General features: G+C 37.8%; 1 protein-coding gene and 1 non-coding gene across 2 annotated transcripts in view; both read left to right on the top strand.

The window, feature by feature from the left end:
• The window catches only part of HSD17B12 (hydroxysteroid 17-beta dehydrogenase 12), a 138,296-nt gene that overhangs the window by 97,309 nt on the left and 13,056 nt on the right, over positions 1-27,931 (top strand). The window contains exons 5-7 of the mRNA XM_033120422.1: positions 3,804-3,868; positions 4,727-4,771; positions 21,089-21,123. Of these exons, the coding sequence (XP_032976313.1) occupies positions 3,804-3,868; positions 4,727-4,771; positions 21,089-21,123 (145 nt within the window). The remainder of the gene's footprint in view (positions 1-3,803; positions 3,869-4,726; positions 4,772-21,088; positions 21,124-27,931) is intronic.
• Positions 15,527-15,628, top strand: LOC117031405 (U6 spliceosomal RNA). The gene has a single exon (XR_004424544.1). It is a non-coding gene; the product is annotated as a U6 spliceosomal RNA (small nuclear RNA).

Below are 27,931 nucleotides of genomic sequence, written 5' to 3'. Positions count from 1 at the left end.
TATCTATTATTACTGTGTTTGTTCAAATGGATTTTTATTTTCTAGTAATTTATTGTTCTTTGCTCCTGCATCACGCCCAACCCAGTTACCAAAAATCTAATTTTCTAATGACGTCATTATCTCTATAGCAGCTGGTTTTGATAAAGGATTCTAAAAGTCCGGTAGGTCAGAAGCAGCAGCAAATGAATGGAAAAGAAACAGAAATCTCGTATATATCCTTTTTTTAAGTGTAGGATGTGGAAGTGATGTTTAAACTTTAGTCTGATATAATTTAGAACATTTATATAACATTCAGAATTAACTCTGGATTTTCAGAGTCTTTCAAATGCAATCCTTACCGATATTAGTGTTTTCAAAAATTCTGGATGAGGCCATGGTGAGCACTGCAGAGTCTGGCGTACTGACCGTTCTCTGAGAATCACTTCCGTTTGGATTGCTCCTCCACGCCCTTGTCTTTCCACTTACCTTGACCTTATTCTTAGTCTGTCTTCACCTCTCTGTTCTCTGCTTCATCTCTTCTGTTGAGCTCTTCCCAATCTTAACACTCCAGTGAGAAACTGATGGAATAGGTTTTACACCTATTTGCGGTCCAGTGATGAATAGTGAGGTAGTGGTGGTTGGAATTCTGAGATTACGTAGACATTGTTTGTTTTCTGAAAGACATAATGTGTTACACGAGTAGAAGGGTTTTGTGAGTTCGTTGAATAAAAATTTTAAATCTGTCTCTGGTGCCTGCCTCACTTGAACAATTTAAAAAAACTCTCCAGTGAACAGATATTTAATGCCCATTTAAAATGCTACCATTTAGAAAGGATTTGCAACTATCTCAATAATGTTGGGACAACTTGTAGCATTGTTTGGTTTGGTGAATCCTATAATGAATCCTGTGATATATAAAGATGGCATTGCATGTACCAATTCTTAACAAGATTAAGTTATAATGGAAATATTTCCATCCTTCACTCCTACCCAAAGCCTGTTTTCCAGTTCCCTGAAAGCTTCCTGCCTGCCATTTGGTTATTGCTGCCACCTAATGTCTCCACATAAAATTGCTATGGGTTTGCCTTTTCCAAAAGATCGCAAGTTTATGGAAATAACAGTTTGAGAGCAACAGTTGTTTTTCCTCTGTACTCTTAAATAATTGCGCTCTGAAGTGGTTACTTATTGTGGAGAGATTATGGGTAGCATATATTCCATCAGCAAAAGGTGCAACTAATAGCACAGGAAGGGATTTAAGAGCCCTAATCCCTACTATAGGACATTTTGCCAAGTATGACTTGGGCATGTGCTTCTCCTCATGAAATCAGAAACACTGTTCAGAAAGATCTGTTCCAGCTTTAACGTTTTTTTTTTTTCTTATGTGTATTTTTGATTATGAAAGTGTAGCCCTTATACACGATACTATTTGTTTATTTGGGCTGAAGTTCTCAATGTTGACCAGGTTTTCTTATAGAGCTGTGTTAAATAGATGGCTCATGTTTCCATTGTGTGAGTAGATAGGTAACTTTGATGGTGTCCCTTTGCTCAGTCAGATCCGAATACTATTGGCAGTGCAGCCTAAGCTGTAGCAACACCACCTCCTTGCTTAGTTGCTCAGTTCTTCGTGGGCTTTCTTCACTTTGTAGTACATGTTGCAAAGATTGCAGTCTACTATGCTGCTTGCAAAGTTCCCAGCTTTTTTTTTGTTTAAACCGAATCTGAATTTTAAAAGATTTGTATTTACATCATATACTTTTCTCTAGCATTTTGAAATAGAGCATTAATTTTACCATGGGCTAGGAAGGAATCTGCAAAATAGACAGTTTTATAGATACAGAAGAGTGAAGGGGGAGGGAGTTGGCTGCACGTGATGGGAATTTTTTTTAAATCCTGATGAAGATTACCATTTGGCAAAACGTTTCTTCAAGGATTCTGTTATCTTAACCTGACTTTGTAAAGAATATTTTGTTCATGTGTAGCATTTTAACAGATATTTTCATTGTTGCTGTTTTTCTTAGTCACGCTGTAATTAAGTTATTTATCCTTTATAATTCTGTAGATGGTTAGAGCAAAGACAAATGAATATAAAGCCTCACCTTCAACTAGCTTTGGCTTAATTGTTAACAGATCTTTTATACAATTGATTTCCTAGAACCCCGGTGGGTGGAAAACCTACTGAGTAAAATAAAAATAGATTTGGACCTGCTGTTATTAATTATGTTTAGATACAGCCCCTATTCAGATGGGCATGAATCCCAGTTAAATACAGTTTTTACTTGGCCATTATCCTTTGCTTACAGATTTTCAGACAGGTTTCAGTCAGTGATCTTGTCCAAGCCATCCTGACCAAATTGTGCAAGGAAAATCTTGAAACCACAGCCTCAAGTGACTGGCTTGCTGCTAAATATAGAACCCTTATTGAGTTCCTTTGAACTGTTAATTTTGTTAGCCTATTGAAAAAGTTACTCTTGCTACTATCAGGTTTATCTGGCACAATTCCTTATAAACTTTAGCAGACTGATCATAATTTCATTATCTGTTTGCTACTGATACCTTTTTTCTAATACTTTACAGTTTTATTAAACATTGCTATCAGATTTCTGTTTATTATCCAATTATTACCGATATTTTTTTCTGAACTGAGTGCTGGATGAAAGCCCATGCTGACTTTAATGGAGTGGTTAAGAGCCTAGTCTCTGAAGTCAAATTTCTTGAGTTTGAATTCTCTGTAACCTTGGGCGAGGTATTTAACTGCTGTGAATTTCAGTTTCCTAATATGTAAAAGGGAGACAATAATGGGTACTACTTAACATAGTTGTCGTGGTGATTAAATACAGATAGATAGATAATCCATTTCATTATTTATGTGGTTAAAACCAATTTTAAGATATTTATATTTTGATTCCTACAAATGTTTCTTATTGTGGATTTGTCTTTGTCTTTCCAGGGCTAAGGAAACCATAGGACATCTGAGTATTAATCATATACCCGATTATACATACATTTTCTCATAGCTTCCTGATGGTCTTGTGGCCCCAGTCTTACGTTAGGTGGTTGAGGAGTGGGGGATAAGGAAGGCTAACACCCGACCTGCGGGTCTTTTAAGGCCTATGGTCTAGTAGGGAAGAATGGTTACTGGAGGCATTTAGTCTGAACCACTCCCTTGGCCTCCACCAAGAAGCCTTTCCTCACTTGCCGAATGAAATCAGACTCTCCAGGTATAGGCTCCCATGGCACCATGTATTTTGTAATGAAATAATTGTTAAATTCTTTTTGTTTAGTGCCTTTCTCCTCCGACTCTATTGTATGCTCCATGACACCAGAAACTGACTTTTCTTTCTGGTTTTGTTGGATGGTTAAGTGAGCTCTCGTTTTAGAGATGAAGAAACTGAGATGCGTATCATACATGAGTTTTCCTAAGTCACACATTTTCTGAAATTGTTGAAAGTAAAACGCAAGTTTCCAGTCTCCAACACTACAGTACTCTCCACCTTTTAAAATTATACTATGAAAAATTAGGATCTAGAGGGGGTTAAGCAATATCTACAAATAACTGTACCACAGAAATGGAATATACATATTCTAAGGGGTATGGAAATCGGGAGGTAAATGTAAGTTCCTTTGTCAGGATTCGGGTTAATGATGGAGCAGACATTTGAGCTGTACATACAGGGATAGATTTTGGATAGAAAGGTCGCTCCAGCCATAAATAGTGTTTGATGTCATCATACGTATCATTTTAGCCTTGAAATCTTTCATCTCATTATTTCAATAAATCTATAAAATACGTATGTTAGCCAGCTAATGATCTTCTTTTATTTCAGTGAACAACGTGGGAATGTCATATGAGTATCCCGAATACTTTCTGGAAATTCCTGACTTGGACAATGTAAGTCTTTCTTTGTATATTATAGTACCAAAACGAATGCATAGGAATAGAGGAGGCAGTATGACTAATGGCTCAGGCTGTGAGCTCGAGGGTCCAGCTGCCTGAGGTTCACACCCTGGGTCTTCTACTTGCTACCTGAGTTACTCTGAGGGTGATCTCAACGATACTTGATATCTGTTCCCTCGCCCATAAAATAGACAGCTTTGTAGGGATGTTAGAAGGATTGAATGAGAAAATATTTATACCCTCATTTGTACAGTGCCAGGTTCAGTAATAGCTCTGGTTTTATTCTTATTTTTATTATATCAAAACAGCTCTGTTTTAAGTATTAGGATTCTAAACACCAATTTAAAAATCATAAATGTGTTAATATATAGCAGTATATGCGTTGATTCAGGTAAACTAGCTCTACCAAAATGAAAGCTGTATCCTTGATGCATGCATAATTCTTTAATAAAAACTAGAAAAACATATCATTGAAGAAATATGTAAATTTTTAGGAAATTGTTGAAAATCTTAGATTCAATCATTTCTCCTTTCCATATTATCAGGAAGGAAACTGCAGTTTTCATATTTATTTTAGATTAAGTGTGTCTTTTTGCTTTCAGATTTTACTTGCACATATACCTTGGTGTTTGTACATTAGCATGAATTGCTGCCTTTGTTAGAATAGTACTATAACACTGACAGTAAAATAAAATCACCTCTCCACCCTAACTCCTGTCATTTCCCCAGGTCTGTACTATATCTGGGGAAACTTCCAATGCATCTCTAGATCACTTACATATATGTATATCTAATACAGTCATTTCCATGATCAAATCTATATAAAGTTATCAATATATATTTTCTTTGCAGGCCATCAAGAAACTGATAAATATTAATATTCTTTCTGTTTGTAAGGTAAGCAGCTTCTTTAGAAATATATTATCCTTTTTGGTTCTTTCTGTTTAGGAACACTGACATAATCTGTTCGTATCAGTCACCTCTTGTTTCGATGTAAGTGTGTATTCCAGATGAATGTGGTCTATTTCCTTAGGTCTTTAATTGTATAATTTTGCTTTTTAACAACTGAAGATTTATTAAATTCCTCCTATATGCAAACACGGTGGTAGGCCCAGGGGCTATGGAAACTAACTTAGGCTGAAGATTGATTTTTATGAAGTTTTCATCTACGTGCTACACATCACTGATAAATTGTTTCCATTTTATGTTTCCTGTGACACATGTAAGTTGACTTAAATGTTGCGGTAAAGTATTGTTTAGGAAGTATGGGACTGTAAAGTAATGAGAGTGGTTTTTATTAGCCACACATAAAAACTACTCAATTTTCTAGTTGCTAGGCATGCATTCTACCCGTCGTTTGTATATACTGACAAAAGACACCACAGCTAATACATACTAAAAGGAAGACCAGCTAGCAAATATGAACACCTGTGTGTCATTTTTCTTTGTATTTTAACCGTAGCTGCAATAAGATAGCATACCGTCATTATACATACCAGACCATCAGAAAATATTGCCTGAGGCAGAATTCCCATGGGCAATGTCAGATACTTTAAATTTGAACAAACTGATGGAAAAGCCAAATCCACTTTCATTAACTCTTATGTACTAGTCTAAGGAAATGAAAAAATACTTAACTCAAAATGATTAGAATTAACCAGATAAATACAAATAAGAATTTAATTGTTAATTTTCATTTTATGGCATAGTCTTGACCTTTTTCTCTCTTATGAATGTTTGAAGAAAAATTCTCCTTGTGTCTTCATGTTCTGAGAAACCATAACCCTTACACAGGTGATTTCAAGTCCAAGGACTCTGAAATCTTATGTCTTATCCAACTTTTTAGGAATGGCTGTGTTTCTCCTTGTGTGATATATATGTTGCTTTTCAAGTGTGTAGTTAATTCAGTTTTTACATGGTTTCATATGATTTTATCAATATGGTTGATTCAGGTAAACTAGATCTACCATAATGAAAGCTGTGTCCTTGATGTGTGTCATGTAACATTGATAGCTTGCTGCTTAAAGCCACCTCAAACAAATTATATTTCAATGTGACAATTTTATAAAACAAGTAATCACCATCTTTTCCATTGTTGTTATTAACCAAGGTTTTCTCTCATGTAAGATTCAGTTTAAGCAAGGTGACAAGTAGATCTGTGGGTAGATTTGGAGCAAAAAGAAAAGCACAAAATTGATGCTTTTAAAACATGGGTAGTATGAATATATCTATATAGTTTTAAAGATATTTTTCCTTGGCGTATTTATATAAATGTAATCATTATGAGGTTTCAGTTATCTGTATGAGGTTTCAAGTTAATTAAGTAACTCCCCTATTTACTAGTTATATGCGCTTGAGCAAATTACTTTACTCTGTGCTTCAGTTTTTCATTTATGAGTTGAGAATGATGGTTCTTTTTACCTAACAGTGTTGTTTGGAGAGTTGAGGTAATAATACGTCTAAATTCTTAAAATAGCATCCAGATCACAGTAAGAGGGCGCTAAAAGAATGTTACTATTATTTAGTTCAACTTAGAGCTGACAAAGATTTTTAGTACATTATGTGCAACTATAACTTATTTTTAGCAAGTGAAGTTTTTTAAAGAAAATATTACTTCTGGTCTTTTTATGTTTCTTGGTTTTGCCTTTTGAAATTACTGAGGTGTACTATTGTTTTGATAATCTTTTCTAGTACATTTGGCCAAATGCTTAAAAATAATGAGAGTTAAAACTATGTACATGTGCTTCATAACATATTGTAAAGAGCTAATGATGAAAAATATGTTCAAGTGTTTGAATTTTACTTTATAGAATTGTTAATACTAGCTCCAAATTAGTCAAATTAGTTTCCTGACAATTTCAACTCCTCTGTCAAATAAACTGTATAATGTGTTGCTCCAGATACATTAGTGTTTTCTCCTGCTTGTTAGTCTTTCCGGTTTGTATGACTTGATAGTATAAAACCCTGGAGCCTCCTCTGTCTCTCAGAGCATGCATTTGTTTGGCTGGCAGTACACAGAACACTAATGATAAAAGGCCAAGGTCCTGACCTTGGTCTGTGAGAGCCAGTCAGCTTGCTGTGCCCCAGGGCCCTACTCTGCATCCTTCAGGCTGCATCTGAGCACAGACCTGCGTGTGCTGGTGCTCACCTCATATCCCTGCGTAAAGATGAGTAGTGCAGGGGGAAATGTGGATAAAGAGGCACAAATCCAGTAGCATTGTAGGGTACCTTTCAGTTTGTTTAAAAAAAAAAAAAGATGAAATAAAAAGAACCCACCAGTCCTAATATCTTGACAAATATAAAACGCTTCTCTCACCTCTTTATTCTTTCTTTTCCACTTTCTTTTTTTCACATCGGCATATACACTTGTTCCCATGAAATGAGTTAGTGGAGACAAATGCTAAATTATTAAACATACCATGTCATACCCTGTGAACCATATTGATGGGAAGTATCACCCATAGAACTGGACATATGCCTAAAATTTTTGTATGTAAACCTCCTTTTTTGCAAATCAGATCTCACTTGCAGAGCACTTAAGAGAATTTGCTGTTTAAAACATGTCTTCCTTAAGCCAAATAACCATTCTTTATCTTTAGTGTAAATATGAATTTTCCTGTTCCTTGGTGATAGGCACTTTTAGTAGAAAAACCATTCCAAACTCTTGATGTATTCATCATGGAGTTAACATCTGGAGGACAGCCAACTAGTTTCTGTTGTACAATAGGCAGGCTCAGTGTAGTTACCATCTCCGTAGCACAGTTGGCTTGTGACTGTTCCGATAAGAAAATGGTGTGACTCAACACCAGGCTGCGAGTGGAGTGCCCAAAAGCCAGAAAGGGAAGTTAGGATGGGATTGTGCAGGGCCTGAATGCTGGGCTCAAGAGGATGGAGAGCCATAGAAAGCTGTAAAGTAGAAGTAAGGTGTGATCCGTTTTACATTTCAGAAAGGCAGTTCTAGTGGCCGTGTATTTTACGGTGTATGTGTTTCTCTTATTTATACTGAGAGAAGGACACTCAGCTTGATGAGGGTTCCCAGGTTTAGTGCTCTTTCGTGCTGCTGTCATTTGCCCTATGGTACATTTTGATGAATTGTTCCTATTGTCCTTTCAATGACTATGTTATGTTGCGAGGGCCAGGGCTACATTTCCAGTAGCAGTGGCTGTTTGGAGCCCTGGAGTAACTTAAAAGAAGATGAGAATTGGTCTGGCTTTAGAATCTTACAGGGTTTTATGGTGGCTGGACATTAGGGAACTGGGGCATGGATGTCTGCAGCCTAAAGCCACAATAAAAGCATCGAAAAGGTTTATATAAGAAAGAGAAAAAAATAGATAAATTAAAAATATAAAAAAGAAAAAAAAAAGGAAAGAGAACTACCCCTGCCCACCGTCAGTGTCGGTCCAAGTGTTATCTCTTCACCAAACCACATGATGGGGATGACTGGCAGTGAAGCTTACAGGGAAAGACTGGAGAAATCGGCCTACCCTTGTGACCTTGGGCTTGTGCCTCTCATTTGGAGATGGTTGCTGGATAGGGCCCCAGCATCGTGTCAGTTCTGTGCTATGCCATGAGCACTGAGTGACCAAGCTTTACACTCCTTCAGGTCCAGAATTATCACTTGATCCCTGTGCTCCTGTCCTGTGTATCAGAAGGTCAGGTGATTGTAAAAGTCACACAAGCCCCTTATTCCAACAGAAGAAAAATACAAGTGAAATACCCTGACCAAAGGAACTGCAGGTCGTCACCCGACAAAGTGGTGGTGAGTGGTTCAGAAGGATACTGGGAAGAAATATTAACCAGAATGGTTTTGCCTATAGATCCTGATGTTTAGTCATAGAGTCCAGTTTAACTCTGCTGGGCCACTGAGCTCTCCAGTTCCATCTGAGCAGTTCACTTTTCATCTTATCTAGTAACTTAGATTTATTTCTCTCTTCCCTTTCCATGACTTACTTACCCGGGCTGCCCATTTACCAGGCATACTACTGTAGTTGAGGCAATCTAAGGGATGTTTAAAAGCCTTGTTGCCTCCTTTTCCAGTTTTGCTCTCAAATCCTTCAGGGTTAAATTTAGTCTTGTTCCTTGCAGAGCAGATAAGTGCCAAGGTGAGAAGACCCGTGATGTGGAAATTCTAAATAGGTGACCAATGTGGCAGGGGCATTGGCTTTAAACTAGAAGAGAGGTCCTACTTGCAGGGTTTTTTGTGTTTTGTTTTCCTTGTGATTTCAGATGTTCTGTGACTAAAATCTAAGATGACCGTCATCAGAAATGGTGGATTTTAGAGATAATTAAACCTCCAGATATTGAACCATACTGTTCTAAAATAGTTCCAGTTTTATGCCTGGAGGGCTTTCCATCTTGGAATACTGAGAGAATTGGCAAATGAAATTATTGTATTGATTACTGTTAGAGAAATCATGGAAAAGGGGAGAAGTGTCACACTCCAGAGACAGATAAATATAAATCCTGTTTCAAATAGTACACTGAGCTTCACACCAAGCCAAAGACAAGTTCTAAAACGGGTCTGGTGTTGTTTGTTTCTGCCTTGAGATCTTGTTTTAGCATTTGCCAGATTTGGAGTCGCCTGCCTTCTCTACACCTGTTTTTGGATTTCTCTAATGACCTTACATTTTAGGACGTCAAGACACTATAGACTCTTCACTCCTTTTCAGATGGACACTGCCCAGACCATGTTACCTGAACAGTCTGTAGCTCGCTAATGGTGGGAATACCATTTCTTCTGATGGTACTGGACCCTGAAGCTTCTACGGGGCTGGGTACATAAGGTGGGCAATGAGGAGTAGCCCTTCCTACTCCCAAACCCCTTAGGAAACATCCCAGGCTTCCATTGTGATACATGGAGGGAATGTTCCAACCTTCTTTCTTACCTTTCTTAGAGCAGAGAAGGAAGTGTGTGAGGGTGTGGCCTAAGGGAAAGTTTATGAACAACCTCCACTTGCAGTGAAGTACCACTGAGTTTTGTTTGCTTTTTGGGGAGATGGGGAGAAGGAAGCTTAAGCAGGAAATCATAATTTAGTTCTTCCTCCATCAGATATTCAACCAAAGTGGGGACTTGAAGTGATGTCTTGTTAGAAATGCTTGGAAGAACTAGAGATACTTAGTGTGAAGGAAGGAAACGTGACGTCACACACACTTACACATGCTCACACACTCACGCACACACACACAGTTACATGCACACTCTCACACTCACACAATCACACACAAACACAAACGCACACTCACACACACACATCTAATCAAGACCAGTTAGTTCTACCTTCTAAGTATTTCACAGTCTACTCGGTTCTGGTCATCCCCAGTGATACCTTCTAAATCTCAAGCCCCTAAATGTCTCAGTGGGAACTACTAGAATAACCTGTCTGGCCTTTTCCATCCATCTTCTGTTCCTCCAGTCCAGTCTCCGTACTCCAGCCAGTGTTACTTTGCGTCAGATTATATCACAGTGCTATTAAATCCTTCAGCGACTTCTCCTTTTCCTCAAGTGCAGACTCTTTAAGGTGCCCGACAGGGAAGGACCCACCTGATCAGGCTCCGACTCACCCCTCCAGATTCACCTCAGGTCTCTCTCCAACTCTGTGCTCAGGTCCAAGCACCTTCACTCAATCTCTCGAACCTAGTGCTTCCTCAGGTTGGCCCCTCTCCGTGGAAGGCTCCCTCACCTTCCACTCTGTTAACTTACCCTTCAGTTCTCAACTGAAGTATTACGTTCTTGGGGGTGGGCTTCCTGACCCCTGCAGACTAGGTTAGGTCTCTCAGCCATGTAGTTTCAGTGCCTACTGCATGTCTTCCCTGCACTCAGCACGTCATTTTTAGTTTAGTGTCTACAGATTGTAAGCCCCTTGATGTCTGGTACCATGTCCTTTTTGTGTCTCACCATTTCCTAGACCCAAGGCTCGCGTATGCTGGGCATACAACAAATGATTTGGGAATAAAAAAAATGAATGAACTAAAACACTGAAGATTCTAGTGCTTTGGGATTAAGGGTCACACTTACTGTATGTGGCCCTGGAAGGCTGAACTTAGATCCATTGTGGATATTTACACTGAAGTAAATGTGAGACCTTCCTAATCTTTGGATCTGCCAGAAGTGGAATGGGCAGGAGGTAAGTTCGCTTTCTGATTCTGGGTCAGAGAGCAAACCTCTGTGGGCAGAATGTGCCCGACCGACCAACGTATTTCAGTTGGCTCAAGCAGTGTTTCCAACACTGGGACATTTCACACCCAAATTGCTAGCTTCTCTTGGGAAAAATCTGCCAATCAGGTAACACGGAGCTGAACTGCTGCGTAGCAACACGTTGTTAGAGCTGAGGATGCTAAGTAGTTAGTCCTGCACTGTCCAGATTACCCGAGACCCCACAAGGCCCTGTTGTCTGACTTGCTGTACTCATTTATGTTACCCACCCGGCCCTTTTAGGCATTGAGTTTGCGTTCCTCTGTTCAGACAACTCCAAGTATTCAGTATATTCAAACTGCATAACTTCTTAGTGGAGTTGAAGGATTAGAATGGCTTTGACAGAATAGCTCTCTTCCATCCCTATGATTATCTGATTCCAAAGCACTTGGAGTTTGAGGCCCTTTACATGCTTTTGAAAAGCTAATTTTTTCCCTTCTGATACCACGATGTAGTCATTGTATATCACTCAGCCAGAAGTGGGTAATGCTATGCCTTGCCCATGAAGTAGATAATAAATGTCTGGATGGATGGACAGATGGATGAAAATCATAGGAGAAACATTTGTTTCCTTTTACTTAGGTGGATTTGCCTCTGGCATGTGACACAGTACCAGTAGGGGGAGCCCTCTATTAATTTGGAAATCTGAGAACAATCCCTGTTCAGTAGGCGATTTAGGGATTATGCTAAGAATTCATCCCCTCACCCTGCCCCAAGAATTCAAGTTAACAACATTAGGAAATTGATAAATTGTAGGAAGGAGAGTGTGACCCCCACTCAGGGCTTTTCTAGATGAAGACATTCCAAGTTAATATCTAGATTGTTTTAATCTTTTTGGAAGTAGCTATCATTATGCTCCTAAACATTTCCAAATTACTGGATACATTTAGCTATAGTAATGGGCTGCTTCAGAGATAACCACAAAATGAAGGGTTTGCCAAACTGCATGACAACTACTCTTTTGATAGTTTTCATCTTCAAAAAATGAGGAAGTAGTTGTAGATTGGTTTTAAGGCTCTTTAAAGCTCAGAGTAAAAGTTTATAGAAAAAAAATGCCTTATACAGTAGTACCTCGGTTTTCGAACGTCTCCGTTGATGACCATTTCGGTTTACGAATGCTGTAAGTTTTATGGGATCTGTGGTATCATTAGATAGTAAAATTCATGCTAAATTTGCAGTTTTAGAGGTTGATTGTAAAGATCTGGAACAGATTAATCCACTTTGCATTACTTTCTATGGGGAAACTGCGCCTCGGTTTTCGAACATTTCAGAACTTGAACAGTCTTCCGGAACGGATTATATTTGAAAACTGAGGTACCAAATGGGAGAAAATGTAAAAATCTCTTTGAGAACTTTAGGGATTCTTTTCTCTTCCCCAAATCTGTCACTTTTTTGAGAAGTCAGTTTATTGGAAAAATTTAAGTAATGGAAACTCTTAGCATATTATATAGTATGCTAAACTTGGAGAAGCAGTATATGATGGTATATGTATCCGTTTTACTTTTTTTTAGAGTTCATTAAGTTAGATTTATTATTAATTTGCATGCAGCCCTCTTTTTTAGAAAGTTCTTTTCTTTTGTTAAATTATTTTAACATATATCTGACCAGACAGAATTAAAAATGTTTTGGTTTCTGTGGCGTAGGGTTAAATTTCAGGTTAAGTAATACGGGACGCGGGGAATGGCAAGGAGGGATCTTAACTTCCACAAAGACTTAAACTTTAATAAAGAGGGAAATCAAATAGTATTCGGAGATCTCAGAGCACTCTGTAAGTTTTATCTAATTAAGCTTTTCCCCCCCTGCACAGTAAATACTCTGTTAGCCATACAGGTAACATTAAGCATTTCTAATTAAGTTGTATTCTTGGTACCACAGAGCTCAAATTACACTGTTTGCCAAAGGAAATGTGTGCTGTATCGTTCTAGTACGATTTCCAATCGAGCTACCATCTAATTTCTTCCAAACAGGCTTTGTATATTACCATTGTTACTTTATGTAATTCTTTTCACTGTTATGCTATGATTTTTTAAGTTATTGTTAATGATTCCAATTGAAAACTTGTTTAGGCATTTGCATCTATTTTCTTTTAATTTGTGTGGGTTCATTTTTCAGTTGTTTGAATTCAGATCCTGTTTACTTCAAGCAGGTTTCTCTGGGGTAGAGGGCAGGGCAGAAAGGAACAAACGATTATTTGTAGTGTGCTATTTGTTTGTATGAATAGACTGGATTCTTGGGGTTTTGCCAGGATTCCAGGGCAAGTTGTTAAACTTTATTTCCTGTTTACATATAATGGTGATACAGATGACAATATTTGTTTCCTTATTTTACTAAATTATTTTTAATTTTAATCTTCTCGTTTGAGTTTTGGTTGTCTTTTTGAGGATTATGCAGTAGTGTTTTCTTTATACTGTTCTCTCAAAAAAATAACCAAATGCCAAAGGTTACATGATACAAAAATAATTTGCTTGTTAAAATAAATTATGTGCTTGTAAAATAATTTGCATAACTTGTGTAATTTGCTTGTATTACCGGTTTTCATACTAAACTAAAAAGTGGGAAACCTAGTTGGCTTCTGAGTGTAAAATAAAGTTCCTTATATAAACTCTTGGTTATGATGCCAGAGAAGTGAAAGAGAAAAAAAAATTGTATCCATTTTAATTTCTTTTAGAAATAACATTAATTGTGGGAGTTTTTCTAATTACAAAACAATGCAAGCAATTGCCAAAAATATGAGAAATATTTAAGAACACTAACATGGTTACATATTAATATATTTTCAAGGATTTTTCTAGGCTAGGCGATGCACTTTTGAGATAGGTATCTCAAACTAAATGATCAAATAATACTGATTTTGATATTTTTATGAACTAAAGGAGCCTCTTATTTATTTCCCATCCAGAATATACATAGGTATGTCAATAATTACCAGTAAATATTTCACCCTTGAGAATAAATATGCAGTGTCCCCAAAAGGAATTCTAAATTGAGCTGTCATTGATGAAGACGTCCCTATCTCTTTGTATATTTGTATACATTATAGCCAGCTTGCTTACAAAGTGATACAGTATCTAGGTGTGATATAACATATACTGACCTTTCCTCCTTTGATTTTAGGCCTCTAGGACTTTTTCTGTGGTGAGGATGAATGAAACTGTCACTAAAAAACATTTGGAGGGCAGTCGGTGACCACAGGATGGCCACGGGGTTTGAAAATTAATCTGGGGAACGTAATTTGGTGGTTACCAGAGCGTAAGGGGGTTGGGGGTTGGGGGATGAGGGTGAGGGGGATCAAATGTATGGTGATGGAAGGGGAGCTGACTCTGGGAGGTGAACACACAGTGTGACTTATGGATGATGTGATACAGAATTGCACACCTGAAATCTATGTAATTCTACTAACAATTGTCACCCCAATAAATTAAAAATAAATTAAAAAAAAAAAAAGATGGGATACCTAGAAACTCGAAAAAAAAAACACATATGTATATAAATAGGAAACATTTGTGTTTTTTTCTGAAAGGATTTGGAGCTCTCATTATCGTCGAGGCACTATTGCAGCAACTTTACTTTTCAGGAAAGAATTAACATTGTTTGCTGTATACTTCTAGAAACAACCCCAACATAGAAGAAATCAAGTATAGAAATCATGCTTACTACACCGTTTTAAATGTTCTTAACCACTGAACTTACAAGTTATAGTAACCGTATTTTCACAATATTTTAAGAGGAACAAAAAACTTCCTGGTACAGCTTTTGTCACCTGCAGATGGCCTAAAATTAGCACATTGAGTTAACTCCAGAAACAGCTTGTGAGCTGTGAAATGCAGTTTAGATAGTGAGATTTCACAGAAACGCTTGGTGTATGGTATAAATAACCAAATATCAATCGATGTGTATAAAGCAAAATGAGACTACTAATAGCTTAGTGAAAATATCCTACGTAAAACTTGAAGGAGAATTTAATTTGATGTGAGTGTAGTGAAGCCTCTCAGCTTATGCATAGAATATTAAGAATTATTTGTATACACATACCCAAACAAAGAAGGCTCGAAATTGAGTTTATGATGATTTATAATCCGATTAGGAGGAAAGATAATTTAAGTATTGATGAAGGTGTTAATTAGCTTTATAAAAGCATGCAGATTCCAGGTTAACTTTTCTCAGGCTTTTAAATGTTATTATTTGACAGATCAATAAAAGATGTTGATCATGTGATGGCAAGGAGAAATAATTTAGAGTCAGAATTTAAAAGGAGAAGCCACTGAACACCGCGAAAGAATTTAACTTTTTCAGGAGAGAGCTTAGGTCTTTGCCGATGGATCATTTGATCAGTGGGCATTCACGAAATATTTCTGGCCCTTTAATATTATAGCCAGGCCCTGAAAACACTACTTCTTTCTTTGTGTTAGTTTATTAAAACTTCTTGAGTTTTAATGCACATGTATAAAGAACATATTTTGGTGCTTGCTTCAGCAGCACCTACATTAAAATTGGAACGATACAGAGAAGATTAGCTCCTGCGCAAGGATGACACACAAATTTGTGAAGCATTCCGTATTTTTTTATGTTAACTAAACTTATTGTAGTAATCTTTTGTATATATAATATGTATATATATCAAATCATTATGTTGAACATCTTAAACTAATACAAAATCATATGTCAATTATATCTTAATAAAACTGGGAGAAAAAGAATATATTTTGAACATGTCCAGACATTGAAGACCATCAAAAACATATTTAATGTTTAGCATGCTGTTGATGTAATTTTGTGAGTAAGATGAGACCTTATGGGGTTTTATTTTGTCTGATCCATTTTCTGGATAATTTTTGCCGTTCAAAAAGGAGACATTTGATATATGACATGCATACAGTGTAAGGAAAAAAATAGCTCCCAATATATGCATTTGTATTGCCTCACTGTCCCGGGTTAAAGTAATATTTCTTATTGGACTGTATTTAAATGTGTAAATGGATGTCTTGGAAAAAATCTGAATTGAACTTTAAAACTCTGCTCGACCACTTATTAAATTTTCATATGGTACTGAGATCCCTGATCAGAATAAAAGAATCCGTCAGCAGATATTGTAGACTTTCCTGGTTGTTCTCTAGATAGATTGCTGCCTACAAAGCCTGTCCCTTCTCCTCTCCTTTTGTGTAGGAAAGCTAAACATCCAGTGGCCACCCTGTGTGTGAACTCCACTTAGCTACTTTGCAGTTTACAAGTCTCATTTCCGTATTACAAATGTGTGTGCACATGCACACTCAAACTGACACACACAGGCCTACCTACCCCTGGGCGAGAACATTGTTATTATTAGTCTTCTCCTTCCTTATTCTGTTTTTGGTGATCTCAGGACTTTGGGGAACTGAATAATAGCTTCTCTTCACAAAATGCTTGGGGACCTCTTTATAAAACATTAGCTAAGCGTTATGGCCCCCTGATGAACTGTGCTAAATAAAAAATGTTTTTAGATATTGCTAAAAATGCATATAATCTATCCTTAAAATAAAATACTCCACAACGGTTAATATGCCTGATGTACATCTGTTTTGTACGAGCATGGGAAGCGGTCCATGATGTAGTAAGATACGCACATCGCCTGACATATATTACAGGATGCACATACTTCTTTTTATACTTCATCCACTCAAAAAAAATTTTAATGCATCACTTCCATAGCATACATTGTAGTTTTTGGTAGCTATTTGCTTTTTTGCATCCTATTCCTTCGACTAAAATACTCCACAACGGTTAATATGCCTGATGTACATCTGTTTTGTACAAGAAGAATTTTTCTTCTACCTAGGGAACTCCTATATATTCTTCTAAAGGTAATCTGTGAAGCTCTGTCCGATTCCGCAGACACAACTAGTCTTAAGCAGTGGTGCCCTCTGCCCTGGCCCTATTGTACCACTCATACCACTCAAATCATGTAATGATTTGTTTATATAAATATCTGTTCTCCTGCTAGATAGTGAGTTCTTATTACCTGGGTTCGAGTACATCCATGGCCTGGATTGAACGTAACAATGGCCTCTTTATTACTTCGTGTTGCTCTAGGCCACGAGTTGATCTACATAGAGCATTTGGGGAGCTCCTGTGTTTGATAAAGTAACATCACGTGTATTTCCTGATTCCAGTTCTTTAATTCTTATCCATAAGATTATTGAGATTTTCTTTTCAAAAACAGCTTTGAGGGATAATTTACATGCCATAAAATTCATCCATTTTAAGTGTACAATTGAATGAGTTTTAGTAAATTTATAGAAGTGTCAATCATCATTACAATACAATTTTAGAACAACTCTATTACGCCAAGAAGATCCCAACTGAGGTATTTTTAAATATTGATGGGGCTGTCCAGAACCTTCTGTGTGGAGAAGTGAACTGGATGACCTTAAAAATGTGTCTTTTTTTTTTAATTGAGGAATATTGGGGAACAGTGTGTTTCTCCAGAGCCCATCAGCTCCAAGTCGTTGTCCTTCACTCTAGTTGTGGAGGGCGCAGCTCAGCTCCAAGTCCATTTGCTGCTTTCAATCTTTAGTTGCAGGGGTCGCAGCCCACCATCCCATGTGGGAATTGAACCGGCAACCTTGTTGTTGAGAGCTCGAGCTCTAACCAGCTGAGCCATCCAGCCACACCTCTGGGGGCTTAGAGGCAGCTCATTGTCTTCAGTGCAGTTGTGGAGGATGCAGCCCACCATCCCATGTGGGAATCGAACCGGCAACCCTGCTGTTCAGGGCTTGCGCTCTAACCCATTGAGCCATCCGGCCGCCCCTGTCATTGTTTTTTTCTCTAAACTGTGGTAGGGCACAACATGCTTATAGGAGGCCTAGATACTTATGGTGCCGCATCCTTAAAGAACAGTGCATGCTGGCAATAAGGGACATAAATTTCCTTTCAGGGACATACTCTGTGATGTGCTCTGTGCTAGGTCCATTATGTACCTTAACTTATTTGAGATTCAGAGTATGATAACCTATAATATAGATACCTGCTTCATTTAATACATAGGGGCTCTGCAGAGGAGGACAAGAAACTAACTCGAGGTCCCCCCGCCAGTAAGTAGAAGAGCCTGGATTAAAACTTTGGCCTGACGACATGCCACACTTGCCTTAAAACATTCAGTAGCTATGTATTGAGCAATGCCTATGCTCATATAAAAAGACAAATCTTAGGAAACGTATAAGCAAATTTGAAGAGTTATTATTTAATCTGAGAAGAAAAGAGGTGACTGTGTTGAAAAGATAAACTCTGAAGTCAGCTTTTTCTTTGTCTTTGTTCCACGTAGTTTAGTTTGAGGCCCAGTGGACATATTCTGAATTGGGTCAAGCAAACCTAGAAAAAAGAAATAGGATTGTGTTTTAAAAGCAATAAAATATTGAGGCCATTTAGGCTGTCAGCATAATTTCTGATTGAGTTTGCTTTGGGGATTATTTCTTTTTTAAAACTTAAAATATTAACATTGGTTGGTCTTTAGCAGTGCAAACGGTCAATTATATTAGTTAGAATACTGGTTTGACTGATCCAGGAATGGAGATGTAGTATTTCTCAGATAAAAAGCTGGGTAAGTAATCACAGTTTGGCGTAGTAGCTCCACAATCAGTAAGGATCCTGCCTCTTTTTATCTCATTGCTCTTCTTCTATTAGCACATGGCTTTCTTCTTAGCTGTTTTAGCTCCTTTTATCACATCTATTTTCTGGCCATGAAGAGGAGGAATAAGCCAAGAGAGGGACATCCTTTTTTTTTTTTCTCCTTGACAAGGAAGTTGCATGTATTTTACTTGTATTCACATCTTATTAGATGAACACAGTCATAGGGCCACATTCTCTGAGAGAGGAAGTAGAAAATGTAGTTTTTATGGAGGGCACTGTGGATGGGAAAGAGGCCATATATCCAACTGAAAATTCAATTTTTAGGTATTATGGAAAGAATGAATGTTGGAGGACAATTGGCAATCTCTGCACCATAATTCTATGAAGATGAGTTTAATATGAAAAGTGCAGACTTAACATGTAAGAAGGAGGGAGATGCGAATGCTTTAGACCAAACTCTTTCTTACGGTCTCTTCTTTTTCATCTGTGCTAGAAGATGTGGCCAAATCCAGGGACTTCTGTTGAAATGATTCTCCTAGACTTTGAAGATACTTCTTTGTCTGTTTCAAAGTGGGCAGTCTATCTTTTATGACGCAGTGTCAATTTGAAATTGTGTTTTTGCTAGATAAGAGTTTGCTACATCTTCAAGGTTGACATCTGGGTTTGGAGTACTTTATCTTGGTATAGTCTGTATGCATTTTTTTTTTCTTTAAAATATTTCTAGCTGAGTGGTATTCCATTGTATATGTATATACTACATCTTCTTTATCCATTCATTTCTTGATAGATGCTTAGGCTGTTTTCATATCTTGGCTATTGTAAATAATGCTACAGTGAATACAGGGGTGCATATATCTGTTTGAATTAATGTTTTCATTTTCTTTAGGTAAATACCCAGAAGAGGACTCGCTTGATATATTTCTTGATATAGTTTTATTCTTAATTTGTTGACGAACCTCCATACTGTTTTCCATAGTGGCGGCACCAATTACAATCCCACCAGTCGTGCACGAGGGTCCCTTTTCCCCACATCCTCTCCAACACTCGTTATATCTTGTCTTTGATAATAGCCATTCTAAAAGATAAAATCTTGCCATTTGCAACAACATGGATGGTTCTTGAGGATATTCTGCTAAGAGAAATAAGTCAGATGGAAAAGGACAAAAACCATGTGATTTCACCCACATGTGGATTATGAAACAAAAGAAACAAACGAACAAATAAAAACAAATTCATAGACAGACAACAGATTGGTGGTTACCACCGGGGAAGGGGTTGGAGGAAGGGTCAAATGGGTAAAGGAGGTCAAATACATGGTGACGGATGGAAACTCAAATTTTGGTGGTAAGCACACTATACAGTGTATACAGATATCAAATTATAATGCTGTACACCTGAAACTAATGTTATTAAGTGATATTACCCCAATATAAATACATACATACATACAGCCCGTGGGAGTATATTTCTAGGGAAAAAAATTTATCTTATCAGAATTCTGTTTTAATTAACAGACTTAATTAAATAACAGAATTAATTAATTAAATTAAACCTAGTATTCAGATAGAAAGCTTAAAATTCCTCTGCTTAGCATACATGTAAACTTTTCTGTGACAAAGCAGCATTTGTTTCTTAGAGAAGTAGTGATATCTAGGAGTGAAGAATTCATGTTTTAACCTCAAGATTTTATGATGTTGCCTTGACTAAGCCAGTGGATATCTTAACTTTTCCTAGTCAATAATGTCGTAAAACAGTTTAGAATTAGTGTCTCTCATCATCTTCCTTGTATGTAGCCAACAATTATGAAGTCCTTTAAAAATGCAAGTGTCTTGTTTTCATTATTGGTAATTTGAGATCACAGATAACCTCAAGTTTCTTTAAGGATGAGTTTTACTTACAACTAGCAAGAGCAACAAGAGAAACGAATGTGAAGATATGCTTAATATTTGCAAACGTGTGACTTTATGGTATTCTTCTGAAGGGTTTTCTTTATAGGAAAAGATTATTCAAGCTCTTGAGATTAGAAAATTTAAGTAACCTTGGTAGGCGGGATATTTCTTGTGATTACCTATGTCCTTTTCTGAGAATGTATTTTGGGACATGTAGATGTCAACATAAATCCTTAATTATTTGAAGATCTCTGTGCCAGTATTATATACCAGTATTATATATGAAATTAGTGAGACTAATTTCAGCCAAGTTCACTGAAAGTATTCCCAGTGTTATCTCCAGTAATTTCATCTGATTCCTTTTCTTGGCATAGCCAAATTACTTGGCACAGACTATACAAAATAAACTGCTGTCTATAGAGGTGATAAGTGCTTTTGTGATTCCTTTCTTGTTTGTGTGGGTGGGTTCTCTTCACTCTTTATCTATTGCATCCTCCACCATCACGAATGTTTTGTTTTTCTCTTTTGCAGATGACAAGATTGGTGCTGCCTGGCATGGTAGAAAGGTGAGTCACGAGCTCACACAAACAGTAGAGAGACAGAGCTCATGATTATTTATAGGGAGAATCCTTTCTTTGTAAAATTCACTGAAGTGACTAATGAACCTATCCTCCATGTCTTAGGGACAGAGTGATGTGCTGGGTGAGTCACACAGTAGAGCATGAGTCATCTGATGGTGGAGGCTTTTTCCACTCGATTCCCTTTTTATTTCCCTCTCCAGGGTTGTGGTGGTTCCTTTAGATCAGGATAAAAAGTCTGCCTGAGTCACCATCGCTAACTCAATTGCCTGCTAGTCTGAGGGGGCGGATAGAGTTCCTGGGATATTCCCGGGAATACCTTCTTAGAGCTGTGTGCTCTCAGAGGCAACCAGTGGAGTTTCGTGAAGCAAGACCCCATCCTCTGGGTTTTCAGTTCTTGTTGGGGGCATGGATGTATGAGGCATTTAGGCGTAATATAAAGTGATTATAAGATGTCAGAGCCACTCTTAGAGGAAAAGGCTATGTCCACTAGACTCATTGTTCCAGTTTAGATTGGGTTTCACTAGGATACGCTGGATGTCTTCATTTTCCTTGAGAAATGTGTTGGTGTTGTTGATTTCTGACATTTGAAATAGCATGAAGCGTCAAATTGTAATTAAGCTCTTTTGCTCCCTTGGAAAAGCCCAAGTGATGGCTAGACTTTCAAAAACCAAAACCTGTTGAAAAGAGCTGGGCTTGCATCTTCAGCTAGCTTGATCATTTGCTAAATTTAGAGCTTCACAGTCATCCTCTTCTGCAAAATAGCTTTGAGTTTGGAAGATATCCATAGGAATCACAGCTTTGAAAGGGAAAACTCAATGACCCTACTTCTGTGAAGAAACCTCTATGACCAGCTTCAGGCAGGGATTACAGCTCATGTTTATTGAATACATATTGCGTGCCAGGTGTACTGAGAACTTGATATGTGTTAACTCGTTTAACTTTGATAGTCTCCCACCATTGTACAGATGAGGAATCCATTTTTTTTTTTGGTGGGGGAGGCACATCTACAGAGACCAGTTGAGAAACTGCTTCTTAGCAAGGCTTTTGTTTGTAATTCCGTTTTGTATGTTGTAATTGCTTTATTTGAGTAAAATTTCCCTTTAAAACCTTCAGACTGCTTCTTGTTGGTTGATCATGGGAGTGTGCCGTGTGTCAGATACGGACGTGACAGTGGTCAAACCAGACCAGAGCCCAGAAAGGTGCAGAGAATTACAGCAGACGGAGTAGAACCCAGGAGGGATGAAATTTGGGCTATCATCTTAATCCTAGTTTTGACATCTGCAAGTGACATGGTATTAATTTAGGATAGTAAGTCCATCCATTAAAAAATACTTATAAACCACAGAGGTGTTGTAAAAGGAATTTTTAAGTGTGTTGGTATCTCAAAAGAGATAATGGTTGTGAAATCATTTGCAGATCACAAAGTATTGGATTTAAAGAGTCATAGAATTTCAGTAACCCACCCCCATCTTATTTGACATAAAAAGTGAGACTCAAAGAAATTGAGTGCTATGAAGCTATATAATTAGTTAGCAAATGCACAAACATAAGGTACCAGGAGCTTGACTCCTGCCTCTGTCGACCTAGCAGTCATGTTCACGGTTGTAGCAGTCATGAACACAGAAAAGGATGGGTGCATTCAACAGGTATTCACTGAGTAGAGTTTTTCATAGCATGTGCAGATGCCCTGGATGTTTGCCTTTAAGAAATCAAGTTGATTTTAAACTGAGGTTGAGAAATGATCTGGGGGAAAGCTATCATAGGCTGGATTGAAACTGATGTGAAAGAGATCTTGGCACTTGCTAAGAACTAGTAAGAAATGGATGACTAGCACTTTTGTTAGGAGAAGGAGCAGCAATGGTTGCTTGAACTAAAGGTGTTACAGTTGTATCACCCAAGATAGGCCGACTGCTGTAACAGACCACACCAGAATCTCAGTGGCTTTGTACCATAAAGGTTGATCTTTTTCCCTTCACATCACAGCTGGTGTGGATCAGTGGTCGGGACTCTACTCCACCCAGTCGTTCAGGGTCTCAGGCTCCTTCCATCTAGTGCTTCTCTTCTTCTTCCCTTGGGCCTTGCAGCTCTCTGCTGAGTCCTCTGGATCCAGCCAGCAGATGAGTTAGGATAATAAGGATGATTTTAAGGGAGATTTCATGGGCCAGGCCCGGAAGTGGTGTACATCACTTCTACCCATATTCTGTTGTCCAGAACTCAGTCAGAGGCTGTACCTAACTGCACGGGAGGCCAGAAATATTGTTAGTTGGGTGCCCAAGAGGAAAGAAAAACTCCAAGTTAACAGATCATCTGATAAGCCTCACACACTGTAAGTGATTTTTTTATAGCCGGCCCTTTACACTATCCAAATGGCATATTTCCTTGTGGTGGTTTCCATAGGATTCGTATCTCCATTGAGTACAAAGATCCTTTGTTGCTGTTGTTTTCTCCTGTCACTGAGATTCTACCTGTGATGTATGAGATTTTCCAAACCCTCTAGAACTATAGCTGAGGGTCAACTGACCATCACTAAACAAGTATCTGTAATCAAACTAAGGTATCATTACCATAGAGGTAGAAAGTACATAATTACATTATAGAGGAAACTTGCTCTTTCCACTTCCCTGGAATTATAAACATTGTGTACAGCTGGAGCCAAGGAGGTGGTTGCCATGACAACCATGCAAAAGCTAAAAATAGCCTCTTTCATACTGTATTGCTTAAGGTGGAATTATGACATGTTATGGTGTTTTAGGGCAGGCGATTCTCTTTCATGTGGTAAATGTTTGCAAACTTTCTTCAACAAAGCCATATTTGCATAGTATACGTGGCTTGCTAGTTCTAACTATATACCTGACCCCTGCATTCCAGGATTCTTTTCTGACATTGAACTCTGTTTTGATATGTTTCTCAGTCCTTTTGAGAGTCTGTTGGGAACTGTTTGTTCCAATTTCAGTATTATGTTTAAGCTTAAAAAAAAAAAAAAAAGTAATGGCTATCCAAGAGCTCACTTAGGCATTCCCTGATAAGAAATGGAAGTATGAAGAATTGGATAGAGTCTTTTTTTATAGTCTCCCTTGTCTGCCATCAAACTCTATGTGCAGTTCGCTGTCCACAAGGGGATTGAGCCCGTGTTCCAGTTCTTCACAGCGTTTATACCTCCCCACTCCTCTCTTCTCCCGCGCAGGACAGGGCAGTGATGAGGTTCCTGACGAAGGCAGAGATCAGCGACTTATTTCAAAGGAGACCTGTCACTTCCTCTGTGACAACAGTATGTTTCTAGAGCTGGGGACAAGGATCCCACAACAGTCTGAGGGAATAGTGGGACATTGACAGAAGAATAAAGGCTTGGCATTTTTTTTTTTAAATCCAGGTGACAACGAGTGAGTGTTGTGACTGGGAACTTCACAGCTCTAAGGGAATTCTACTGGGTAGCACAGCTATAGGAAGCCATAAATGCAAGCTGCTGAGTTTTATAGGGTTGGGCGAGTTTAACGTTTGGCTTGTGCAAAGGCTAGTAATAGAAGAGGAAAGGTGCTTCCTTATCAGCATTGGTGTTTTCTGCACTGTTTTCACAGTATTTTAATTCTAGTGGATCCTCAATAATTCACACCCCTGAGACACCATCGTGTGGCTGTTAGCAAGTATGCAATGTGATGAATTAAGAATGTTGTATCACAGAAAATATTACTTGTTTGTTTGGATTATGTGTCATAACAAACTGGAAATATCCTGAAATATGAGCAATATGAGTCTTCATTATAGAACTTCAGCAAATATTCTTAATGTACCTTCCAATCTTAGAATTGTTCCCCAAGTCCCCGGAAAATGAGAGATTAATCAGGGTTTAGTTTTCTGTTTGTTTCTGGGTGCAATTAAGTGCAGCCTATTTTGTCCTTCTGCTTGATGTAACAGAGTTGTCATGAGTCTGGCTGTGCCATGGAAACTGGTTTGACGTCACTAGCTCTGCTTAGACAGAGGATTAGAGCTCGACAAGGTAGCTGATTTTAAACACGAGTCCTTTGTGCTTCACTGTTCCAAATGTGCATCCCCATATCTGCATAACGAATAGACCCTATATACTGTACAAGGATTAATGCAGCTATCCCGGTGTGTTATTTATGATTCAGACAAAACTAAGTTGAATATTATTATCCTTGGAGAGAAAGAGAATTTTGTGCTGTCTTGTGTGTGGGCGTGGGAGGAAGGCTTTTGCTAGACAAACAAATACATGTCTTCTTAGTAGCACGGAGTTTTTGTAGAAGGGGTGTTTTCTCCACTGTCATTTTAGTACAGTTATCAATGCTTTCCTTTTATTTACTTAGGTCTAGTGCATTCTCGATTTATACTTCGTTGATCTTGGGTTTGTTTTTAATAATCTTTTAGAGTGCAGATATTGTGTTTTGAATAAAGTACCCTCAAATTCTGTCTCTTCACTCATTCAAACTAACTCTACCTCCTAGAAATTTTAATTAGGATACAAATATTTGAGAAAGACATCTCAGTTGCCTCAAGGAGTAAACAAGGAGCATACCTGCATAATTGTGACCTATTTGATTACTGGTCTACTGTTTTTGGAAACGGGAAAGAAGTTTTTGTTACCTTTAAATGAATTTTCCTGTATTGAAATCATTGCTTTGGTGACTGATGTTTTAAGAGCCTATTTTGGTGAAGTCAGGATCTACGTTTTACAATGAATTTGATAACATTAAAACTTTAATTTTGGAAGACTTTTCAGTTGTATTTCGTTTGTGAGGAAGGAAATGAAAAGATTTGTGTTCAAGGGCACATGTAGCAACCCCAGCCAGTTTGAGCCTAATGGAGCACGTGATCCAGCTGATAAAACCAGCTGTGATAGACTTCAATGAAAAACATCATCACCAGCAACTATTTCAAACTGGCTTTTCCTTCACTTGCTCGGAATCAGTGAGGACATAACGATTCCTGGTTATATGCAAAAAGGTTAAAATAAAACACTACCTAATCTGACAAGGACACTTGGGGCTCAGAAAAGGAGGGCAGGGTGCAACTTGTCAGGATGTTGGGTTACTTCTCAGAAAGCATATTGTGTTATATAAAATACACTAGTTCTTTTAGCTTTCGCTTGATTGGGGTCTGCTCTGAGCTTAGAGGTGGCGTATTCCAATATATCATAAATGTATTTCTCTTTCCCGCCCTCCTTTTTTTTTTTGCAGATTTATTGAAATGCATTTCACATACCATAAAATCCACCCATTTATAAAATGTACAATTTGGTGTTCTCTAGTATATTCACAAAGCTGTGCAGTCATCACCACATTCTAATTTCAGAACACTTTCAACATCCTAAAAAGATAAAGATATTTTAAACTTCGTATATTAATACTATATTAAACGTGTCCAGTAACAAAAGTGGTTTTTAGTTCATTTTGATCAAAGGAATATGTCACAAATATAGATAAAATGAAATTACTAGGTATGCATTGCTAATTCGCTAGTTTTTACCTTGAATGATTGGTTTCTAACTCCTGATAGACACTGTTACCTTAAAATTTAAAAAGAAAAGGCTTTTCTGTCTCTGTGACACAAGGACAAAATACAAGAGTGATACACGACTAAATTCCAATTTTTTTCAAAACCTGAATTTAACATTTTTAAATTTGAGATTTGATTTCTTTGACTGAAATGTTAATAATGGATTTCACTGCTTTAGAAAGTGTGTATTACTAATAAGGACTTCAGTTAAAAAAACCAAAACAAAACAAAAAACTCGTTTCCAGTGACACATTAAGCTGAGGATTCAGACTTCCGTTTGCCGCTTGAAGTGGCATCTAGCCTAGAGGCTGGCAGATGGACTAGGTGACCTTTGGGGATTATTTCTTTTCAGATTTATGTCTAAAATTACTTAGGTGCCATTTAATCATATTTCTCTTATTATTTTGCATAAAAAGAGTCTGTGAAGTACCTTTTTTTTCAATGGAGAAAAAATAAGCCTTAAGGGAAGTACATTCAGACAAAGAATAATGAAAAACTGGGTTGAAGGTCCAAGGGATAAGTGGGGTCAAGTTGCAGTCATTGAAGAAGGGGACCAACCCCCAGGGGAAGCATGGATTTGCAGGGGCAAGAGTTGATTGTTCATTCTGTCTAAAATTCCTAGTCCTAATTCCACGCTTTACCCAACTCATACATGCTTGGTAGGATATTTTCAGCATTGCTTTCCTCAAAGTAATTTTCATTTATTTGTAGAATTAGTAATTCCTGGTAACTTTCAGTAGTCTCTAAAAGTTACAGTAGAAATTGAGGTTTGCCTTTTGGCAGAAGAATATGTTTTGATGAGTGTGATCGAGTCGCATGATGTTCAAGTCAGATATCTCTTCGTTTAGCACCTGAATATCTACAACACTGGGAAGGTAACCAACAGTCATTGCCCCAAGGTTTTAGTAAGTACCAGTTACTTGCTCAGGATTACGCTCAGGATTACGCTGAGGGCTTTGAGGAAAAGTAATGACAAGGGCTGTGGCGTCCAGCTTACGGTTTTGTTGAGGGAGAAAAATGTTCATACATACAGAATGATGAAATATACAGCGAGATGGTACGCGATGCTACACGAAAATAAAAGCATGCAAGGAGTGTGAGTGTTTCTAAGAGTGAGTTCTTGGTGCTGTGGCCAGAGAAGCCTCAGACGGTAGAGATCAAGTGGAGGAGCCTGTAGATTTGATCTGGCCATGCCCTAGATGACTAAGACTGAGAAATGAGCTAATTGCCAACAAGAGCTATTTTTAGTTGATTGAGTTATGCCTCATTCACTGACCAAGCA

Source organism: Rhinolophus ferrumequinum, chromosome 11 (genome assembly GCF_004115265.2).
Source record: "Rhinolophus ferrumequinum isolate MPI-CBG mRhiFer1 chromosome 11, mRhiFer1_v1.p, whole genome shotgun sequence".
NCBI lineage: Eukaryota > Metazoa > Chordata > Mammalia > Chiroptera > Rhinolophidae > Rhinolophus > Rhinolophus ferrumequinum.
This window is presented reverse-complemented; position numbering and strand designations above follow the sequence as displayed.